Source organism: Furipterus horrens, unplaced genomic scaffold (genome assembly GCF_987537825.1).
Source record: "Furipterus horrens unplaced genomic scaffold, mFurHor1.1.pri manual_scaffold_3, whole genome shotgun sequence".
NCBI lineage: Eukaryota > Metazoa > Chordata > Mammalia > Chiroptera > Furipteridae > Furipterus > Furipterus horrens.
In genome coordinates, this window is record NW_028327173.1 from 90,804,587 (window position 1) to 90,814,766 (window position 10,180).

At 43.2% G+C, this 10,180-nt stretch overlaps 1 protein-coding gene across 1 annotated transcript in view; it reads right to left on the minus strand.

Annotated features, from left to right (window-relative positions):
* Window positions 1-6,428, minus strand: part of EEF1E1 (eukaryotic translation elongation factor 1 epsilon 1) — a 29,239-nt gene extending 22,811 nt beyond the window's left edge. The window contains exon 1 of the mRNA XM_090271769.1: window positions 6,313-6,428. Within this exon, the coding sequence (XP_090127895.1) occupies window positions 6,313-6,399 (87 nt within the window). The 5' untranslated portion in view covers window positions 6,400-6,428. The remainder of the gene's footprint in view (window positions 1-6,312) is intronic.
* Window positions 6,429-10,180: the final 3,752 nt, after the last annotated feature.

The following is a 10,180-nucleotide window of genomic DNA, read 5'->3' on the forward strand; positions in this document are numbered from 1 at the left end:
AATTGGCTCAGTCCGAATAGCCCGGCTCTCCAGCTTCCACTGTCCAACACGAAGTGGCGTCGGTTGGTCCCGCGCCCCACGCTTGCAAGTCCACGCGCCGCCGCCCACTGATGCCGAAAGCGGCTTCTAGGAACGCGCCCTGTTCTGAGTTGCAGCTCTAAACGATGCGGACGCTAGAATATCGCGTCACAGACATCCACAGCAATAAAAAAGATCAAAATACTGATACACAAAACAACACAAATGAATCTCAAAAAGCATTACGCTAAGTGAAAGAAGCAAAGCATAAAAGTCTACATGAAGTTCTAGAAAATGCAAAATTATAGAGACAGAAAGTAGATCACTGGTTGCCTTGGGCTATGGGGCTAGAGGAAAGGATGATACAACAAGACACAGGATAATTTTTAGGGAGATGGAAATGCTTTAATCTTGATTCAATAGTAGTTATGCTACCGAAAAGCAATTTGGGGTCCTGCTGCCTGCCGCCACCCTCTAGGCAAAATTCCAGAAGCAAAGGTTTGGTGATAAAGAAAGTCTATCCAGTCACAGCTTCAATTACTTAAGCCTATCAATTAAGGCTAAACTCTAACACCTGGGCCCTGCTATCATTTCCCCCTGTTTTAATCACCTTATTTCTATAGGGCTAGTTACAAACTAAAACAGCATAAAATACAAAAACTACACAACTTTGGAAGAATGACAGGCTTCTGCCTCATAGCCTGTTCCCTCTAGAACACCCAAAGAATAAACCAGGGACCCTCTGCCAGACCAGCCCAATCCTTTAGAAAAATAGGAAGCCCCACACTTTGTTCTTCCACAGAGACACGAACTTAACAATATACTGTCTAAAAACGCTTTAAGAGAACTCCAGAAACCAGTTAAAAAGTCATAATATCCCAGGAAAGTGCAAAGCCAAAACCAGCTACATTAAAATGGTTAAAAAAATTATTTCACCCATGAGAGCCCCTCCCCTAAGCCAGCACAGAAACAACCTTAAAGAAATGAAGACCTAATAATTATGAGACAAAAATAAAAACGACCATCTTAAATAAGTTCAATGAACTTCGAGAGAAAACAGACAACTAAGGAAAATCAGGAAAATGATGCATGAACAAAATGAAAGTATCTTAAAAAACAGAACTTCAGGAATTGAAGAATGTAATAATTCAATTAAAATATTCACTAGGAGGACTTCTGGCCAAGATGGAGGCATAGACAGACATGCGGCGTCTCCCTCCACAACTAAGAAGGAATACAATTACCTCAAAACTAGAAACAACCATAAGTTCTAGAAAATCAAAGTGCATGGAAGTCCAGCAAACAAAGATATAACCTGCAACCAGGACCACCCTATTCAGCTGCACGTTTACATACTACATAAAACACTTTTAACTTTGAAATAACTGTAGGCTGAGAAAAGGGAATCAAAGTTGCAAAGACACGACCTGAGTTCTGCACGTCCCCTCACAGCGTCCTTACGTGTCAGGAGTAGTGGCAGTGAATTCTCCCCACGCTTTCATCTCAGTGTGAGGACTATCAGACTCGGTGGTCAGATGAGCCTTAAGCCGGCCGCCTGTTCCCAGGGGAACATCCACCCTGGAGGTTGTCAACGACTTCACTTACCTCGGGTCCACCATCTCGAGCTCTCTGTCAGTCGACTTGGAGGTCAACCGGAGAATCGCCAGGGCAGCCACAGTTATGGCCAGACTGAACCGGCGAGCGTGGAACAATTCCAGCCTCACTGAGAAAACCAGACTGCGCATCTACCAAGCCTGCGTACTCAGCACTCTCCTCTATGGCAGCGAGACGTGGACCACCTACGCAAGGCACGAAAGGAAACTCAACAGCTTCCACATGAGGTGCCTGCGACGCGTCCTGCATGTCGCCTGGCAGGATAAGGTCCCCAACACCGAGGTGCTGAAGCGAGCCAATATGAGCAGTTTGCATGCAGTTCTTAGCGAGAGATGCCTCAGGTGGCTCGGCCATGTCAAAAGAATGGATGCAGGCCGTATCCCCAAAGACCTCCTCTACGGCGAGCTAGCAGAAGGCAAGAGGATGACAGGGCGCCCAAAACTGCGGTTCAAAGACATCTGCAAAAAGGACATGACACAATGCTCCATCAATCTCAACACATGGTAAGTTCAAGCAGTCGACCGCCTAGCCTGGAGGCTCGCGGTCAGGCAAGGTACGTCACGCGCGGAGGCTGCGCGCAACGAGGAGGCGGTCCAGAAAAGATCGAAGCGGAAGCAGCGTCAGCAGCAGCAACAACAGCCATCTGCCTTCACCTGTACCAAGTGCGGCAGGGATTGTCACTCCCGAATCGGACTGCACAGCCATTCTCGGCGGTGCAGATAGACTCTCAAGAAGCTACGCCATCGTCTCTCGAGACGGACGGCTGCCGACGACCGACGATAGTATAGAAATATTACTCAGTTGCAATCATGGGACACATACTACTTCCATATTCATCTTGGGGTTCCATGGTCCTCAATAATCACTTTAAAAAGTTTTTTAAATTTATTTTTAGAGAGAGGGGTAGGGAGGGAGAAAGAGAGGAAGAGAAAAATCATGTGTGAGAGAAACCTCTATCTGTTGCCTCCCACATGTGCCCCAGCCAGGGGCCAGGCCCACAACCAGGCATATGCTGACTGGGAAATTGAACCCAGTCTTTCGCTTTGCAGGACAATGCTCAACCAACTGAGCCACACTGGTCAGGGCCAATTAATCACTTTTAATGCCTACATAAGTAATATTCCAAAGTGCTGATGCCATGATTTAATGAACCATTCCCCTAGAGCTGGACCTCTGAACTGTTTTCAGTTTTTAATTACTGTCAGTAAGGTTGCAGAAAATACCTTATTGCTGGCTTACTGCTGTCAATTGTCTACCCCACTCCTCCCCCTGCCAAAAAAAAGAGACTGAATATTATCACATATCCTCATCCCTTCTCTAAACTCATAAATAGAAACTTTCAATAGCTGTCCCCCCACCTCCAAAAAATACTCTGAATTCTAAAGCCCTCACAATTGGGCTTCTAACTATAATTTGGGGTTTATTTTGCATTGCATCATTCATCATCTTCCTTTACTTTTTGCCCCAAACGTTTCCATCTTTCATAATTTACTGGTCTTACACAGTTTAAACACCAAATTTTCTGTGTAGTTTACAAACCCATTCTTAGAGACAGAATTAACTTTTTTCTCCACACTCCTAAACAATGCTTACCTTCATTTAGTAAACATCCTGTTCTGCTTTAAATTAACTGCACTGGCTGTTTCTCATACTAGATAGTAAGATCCCTGAAGGCAAGTCTCATCTCTTAGTAAGGTTTCCTAAAAAACAGAAACCAAACTAGTGGATAGTGAATGAAGGGAAGAAATCAGCATGAGGCCTGAGGAAAAAGCAAAAGCAGGTCACTTTGGCTCAAATGCTCACTCTGTCACCAGTTACTGGGCAGCTGATCTTAAGCAAGTTGTGGACCCTTTGGAGACTTTGGTTTAACTTATGTGTAAGAACTACAATATGTTGCTTTTAAGACAAGATTTTAACAAGAGCCAAAGGAAGAACAAAAAAAGAACAAAGTAAACGTCATTTGAAAAAAAATATCGAGGCATAAAATGTCTATATCCATGCACTATGCAATGATGACAGATTGCATATACAACAGTGGTCCCATACATAATAATGAAGCTAAAAAAATCCCTATCATTAATAGAGGAATGTTTATGGTGGTTTATCTGCCCCCAAACAAATCAATTATGAAAAAATAAATAAATAAAAACCAACCAACCACAATGGACATATTTCTATGAGTGACTCTTCCTCAAGAAGAGCCTCTGGGAGGTGCTTTAGGTGGTGTCCCAGAAGAAGGCCTTGTCATCACAGGAACTGACAGCTCCATGTGTGTTATGGTCCTGAAGACCTTCCTGTAGGACAAGATGCGAAGGTGGAAGATAGTGATACTGATCGTCTTGACCCTGTGTGGGCCTAGGCTAATGTGTGTGTTTGTGTTTTGGTTTTTAACAAGAAATTTTAAAAAGTAAAAAAATAAAATAAAATAAATATAAAAAATCCTATAGAATAAGAAATGAAGAAAAATATTTTTGGAAGCTGTACAATATGTTTGTGTTTTAGGCTAAGTGCTAGTATGAGCCAAAAAGTTTTTAAAAATTTAAGTTTATAATGGAAAAAGTTACAGTAACCTAAGATGAATTACTGAAGAAAGAAATTTTTTTCTTATAAGCCTAATGTAGCCCTAGTACTGTATACAGTGTTTATAAAATTTTATGGAAGTATACAGTAATCTCCTAGGCCTTCACATTCACTCATTGACTCAGAGCAACTTCCAGCCCTGCAAACTTCATTCAGGGTAAGTGCCACATACTCTGTAACATTTTTAAAAAGTCTTTTATATCATATCTTTACTGTACCTTTTCTCTGTTTAGAGAGACAAACACTTACCATTGTGTTCCAATTGCCTACAATATTCAGTACAGTAACATGATGTGTAGGTTTGCAGCCTAGCAGCAACAGGCCATACCATGTAGTCCAGGTGTGTAGTAGGCCATAAATAAATCTAGGTTTGTGTATCATTCTATGATGTTCTCACTGTGGAGATCAGGACCAATAAAATGGCTTTGGTCCGATCAAAACAGCAAAAAATATATAAAACAAATTGGAGTCACTCATGTCAATCAAAATGGCTTCCAGTGACACTTTGGTTCAAGAGGGAAATTACCCAAGTCACTCTAGACACATCTGGCAAGGCAACATACTTAAGTTATCTGCCCACATGGTCAGAACAGACACATCTGGCAAGGAGACACACGTAAGATAGCTGCACTGGTGATCAGAATAGCCATGTTTGTAGAGCGGGGCCACCCATAGACAGGTTCCCGGACAAATTCCAAACGTGGCATCAGGAGTGCCAACACATTTATCAAGAAGACCCAGAAGGGTGGAACACACTACTTTTGAGGTATAACTGAGGCAGGTTTCAGACCACTGCCGAGACAGCCGAGCTCCACACCAAAGTGCTGCTCCATGCCACACTGATCTCCCTTAGCATCGGCTGCTGGAAGCTCTGCCCTGCTGGACTGAGGACTTTGTCTGCCCTGCTGCCCACCTGGCTCAGAGATCCTTCCCTGCAACATGCTGACAACTCCCTTGCCCACCGTGCTGTCTCCTGGACCTGCAGGCTGAGACTCTGGGACTCGGGTTCATTATCCACTGATTTCTGTGTGTTATAATTCTCTTGGATTGTTAAGAGTGTGAGTAGGATATTAATGCATGTTGATGTTCTACTTTGAGTAAACTTGCATTCAATGAAAGCTGAGTGTATAGCAGAGTTACTGTGACTCTTGTCCAGTCCTTGCTGCTGGGCTGCTCAGCAGGCAGCTAGCTGAGCAGTTGTGTGACTGACTTACAGAGAACACTGTATCATGAACATACACTCATTACACTCACAAGGAGGAAATCGCCTAACCAGGCATATCTCAGATGGTATCCGCACCATTAAGCAATGCAGACTGTACATACAAAGTTGTCTTCATACATTCTCTTCCTCTACATTCCCTCAACGGACAGTAGCGATCTTGATAAAACACCAAAGTCCTTCAATGCCTTGAGAAATCTGGGTCCTTATACCTCACCAGTCAATCTTATACAGTTTAATTTTCCCCTTCAGTCTCTGCACGTTGAACACTGAATTTGATAAACAGGTCTCAAAATAGCCTTTCCTGAATCTTCCAGGTTGGGCCAATACCATTATGTTCTCTAAGCCGTCTTGACTTCAATGTCGCACTATTCAGTATTGTAATGAAAACGGCTGCGATGTCTGTCCACCCAGCTAAAAAAGCAAGTTTCCTGAGGGAAGGGAGTGTGTCAGGCCCACCACACCACACTTACTGCTAGGCACCCTGTTAGCTCTCTGGAGTAGCTGCATAACAATGAATCAAAGGCACGCGTGTAGTAACTGCTGTCACTGAATGCAAACACGGAATCTCAAGGTTGGTCTATCTACGGACTCTTTGAGGATCCTCTTCGTTTCCCCAGAATAGGATTATAACAATTTACCAGAAGGGCATGTTCCGGCCGAGCCTGACCGGGGGAAGTTCCCTCTCTCCCTTCCGGTAGCTAGGACTGCAGAAAGAGACCCAGAGTCGCCAGCCCACCCAGCGGAGCAGACACGTGGGAAGACCAGGGGGCCGCAACCTCTCTCCGTCCGCCTCTGCCTGCCAGCCCGTCCTACCTGTGCTCTGCAGGCCCGGCTGCCATCTACCTCTTCCCCTCCGAGCCGCTTCTGCTTCTCACCTGGCGCTCGCCCTGAGCGCTGTATTTGTTCCCTTTACTCAGCCCCAGGGACTTCTCCAGCAGTGCCAACTCTGCGGCCGCCGCCATCTTCCCGTCTGAGCTGCCGGCAGAGGAGGGACCAGGACAGCAAGGATCCATGGCATTGGCGGGGAGGGAAGACCCTCCCTCAAAGCTCTCCAGCTATTGGCAGAAAGGAGGGCGTGGAAGGTGGGCCTTCGCGCAGGAGGCGGGGCCAAGCGAAGGGAAAGGGCGTGGTGTCAGACAGGTGGAGAGGTGGTGGCTGGGCTTCCGAGGTTATGGAGCTCTGGAGGGTGGACCGGCAGAGCCGGACTTTGGTTGCGAAAGCACACAATCTGAGACCTTGTAAACCACAGGCTCTTGGCCTAACGGCCAGAGTTAACTGGTTAACAGGTTTATACATAATTGGAACCGAAATTTAGTTTAGCTAAGGAATCTGAATTTGCACCATCAAGTTAAATAGCAAGGAGTTAATCTGTTAGGGGTTTCCAACATACAGCGTTATTCGTGGGGATTTTAATTGGGTTTTAATGGTGAAATGGAAAAACTAATTTTTTTTTCTGTAAATCTACAGCTCGAGTAGAAGTAAAATATAAATTTAAGGTTTATTTATAGGACACTGGTTGTATGAGTATCGAGTAATTCCTATAACCCAAGAAAATCAGCCATTAGCAGTTTTAAGGATCTTTAATAGCAATACCAGAAAAATAGTGATATGATTTATATAGCCTTTGTTATATAAGTAAGCAATTCACATGATGTTTTCTCCCTAAGTTGCTGTATATTTATATCTTCAAAGTAGAAAATGGGCAGTATATGTTGAAGACTTGACCCCTATTTCCAAAAGATTTATGAAAAAAAAAATTCCACATCACAATGAATAAACAAAACGTGCTTTAGTTTGAGAGAAATGGAAGAGAATTACTACAGGTAGTAAATCACTAAATGAGAAATAAAGAAGTTTATTGGAAAATGTTGTGCTGTGTGACATCTTTCCTACTCCAGAATTCTTAATAAGTTAACACTGGCAGCAGAAGCAAATGTAAGGAAAAGAGAATTTGGCCAAATCAACATAAAAATACAAAGAAAAATTTGGTATAATTGTATTGTACATTAATAATTTGTTCATTTTCCATTTATTGAAAACTGAATAACTGAATAACTCCAGATAGGCCAGTCCTCTGAGAAAATTCACATATCTATTTTCAGTGTTTAGGTACACTTTTTGCTTATAATAACATATACATTTTTTTCAGTTATTTATTTCCAGGGAATGGTATATTTAAAATAAGGCTAAACCCTGGCCAGGTGGCTCAGTTGGTTGGAGCATCATCCAATACACCAAAAGACTGCATATTCAATTCCCAGTCAGGGCACATACCTAGGCTGTGGATTGGATCCCTGGTCAAGGCATGTGCAGGAGGCAACCAATAGATGTTTCTCTCTCACATCAATGTTTCTCACACTCTCTCACCTTTCTTCTAAAATCAGTAAGCACATTCTCAGGTTGGGGGGGGTAAAATAACGCTAAATGATGTAAACTGAGATTTGAGTTCCAGTATAACTATCTAAATGGATGTTTACCTGAATGATAAAAGCAATAATTTTTGAGGAGTAAGAATGGATAAATGGGTCTAATATCACTTTTTAATGTATGCTTTTTGATTTAAATAATTGCAGAAAAACTTTGTAATTAAAAAGAAACTGTTCACTTTAATATAGTTTCAAGCTTCTTTCCTTTAAGTCCTGAAGGTTTTTAACCCTGAATTTCCTTTTCTTCTCTAGTATTCTTACTTTTGTTGTAGAAATTAATGACTGGGGGAAGAAATTGGTTACCTGCTACAGCACATAAAAAGAGGCAAATTGAAACTGGATTTCAGGAGCCAGAGATTCTAGTCTATTCAACAGTAACTAGTTATGTCACTTTAGGTAGGCAGCTAACTCCACTGGGACTCAGTTTTCTCAAGAATAATGTGCATGGGCTTGGATTAGATATTCTCTCTTGTTCCTTTTGGTGTTGACATTCTGTCTTTCAATATCGAAAATGAACTTGTGATTAACTTTTTGCCTTAAAGTAGACATGACTTTTGTGCTGCTGATGTAATTTTGTAATTATAATTTTGTAAAGTAGCTGTACTACTAACAATTTTGTATAGTTGGCTGGAAGGGACTTCCATTGTGACAAACTGTGGTGTATACACATATACTGGCTTGCATGTTTTTTTTGTTTTTTTTTAAGATTTTGTTTATTTTTAGAGAGAGCAGAAGAGAGGTAGGAAGAGAGGGAGAGAAGCATTGATGTGCAAGAGATACATCGATTGGTTGCCTCTTGCATGCCCCCAACTGGGTACCTGGCCCGCAACTCTGGCATGTGCCCTGACTGGGAATCCAACCAGTAACCTTTCGGTTCACAGGCTGGCACTCAATCCACTGAACCACACCAGCCAGGGCCTGGCTTGCCTGTTTTGAACAGAATTTATGGATGGCCATAGAAAGAGGGGTCTAGGTGTTCCTGTCATAATTCAACTCTTAATATCAAAGGATGAGAAAGAAGATCAGAAGTGCTTTATGTACAAATGCTCAGAGGGATCCTATCCTTGATGTAATGCCTGAGTGTTGCCATCTTAAAATTCTTAATTGTTTTTTAAAAGGGGGCCTGTATTTTTGTTTTGTGCTAGACCACATGACTCCTATAGCCAGTTCTGCCTGTAAAGCTTATTACTTTTGCTCTCTGAGTCTAATAGGCTAAAAAGATTCCAAGAATCAATTGAGGATTTGACATTCAGTGCCCAGGCAAAGGAAAATGAATATATCTTTAATGAATGCAGATTTCAGAAACTCCAATACTATGGCTGCCTCTGTACCCATTATTTGCCTCCTCAAAAAATCCAGAAAGAAACTAATAACTGCCAAACACTACTTTGTGTTAAGAACTAATAAAGATCCAAGATGGCAGCAAACTAGGTGGATGTTATACTCACCTCCTTCCAACATCAAGCTGGAATTATGACTAAAATATGGATTAACCAACCCGGATAACCAACTGAAGACTAGCTGAAGAGAAGTCTTATAACCGAGGATTTACAGAAGAAGCCACACTGAGACCAGTAGGAAGGGTGGAGACATGAAAAGGGCTGGCCCCACTCCCATGGGTGACAGTGAGATTCTAGAGGGATATCTCAGCTCCAAAGTTTCCCACTGAAGAATGAGGGATCTCAACTGCACACTGGTAATCCCAGCCCAGAGCACCTGAGCTGGGAAGAGGCACCCAATGAGATCTGGCTGTGAAAATCAGCAGATAAACTGTTGATCAGGAAGAGACACAGTTGTCTTCTTAAAGTACCAAAACACAAAATTTTGTTTGCAGCCACTCACCCTGAGCTCTAGCAGAGGGAGAATGAAGTGGACTGTGGTTGTGTGAGGAGAGACTGGGGTTTGTGGCTTAGGAGAGAGCTGAGAGGACAGCCACCAGGACCCCTTTGCTGAGTCCCTCTGTCACACTACAGTCACCATCTTTCTTGGATGGGGCACTCCCCTCTATGTGACATCAGCCTGGGAAAATGCAATAATCCCATCCTCTGGACTTCTTATTTCCCCACCCTGCAGAGCTCATGCCTTGCTGAGAAATCAGCTGCCTGGGCCAGGGTGTAGAGGTCTGGGCAGACTCAGGAGGTGTCAGTGACTGAGTGGTTTAGCTTTGGGGCAGGGGCCATTCCTCCCACTTTCCCATGAACCTGACTGATGGCTACCTGTCATGGGAGATTCTCTAGCTCCACCTTCTGGGCTCCAGGTGGCCCCACACCTTCAACTCCTGGTGGTCCTGTCCTGCCGAAGTCTGGCAGAATTTGGG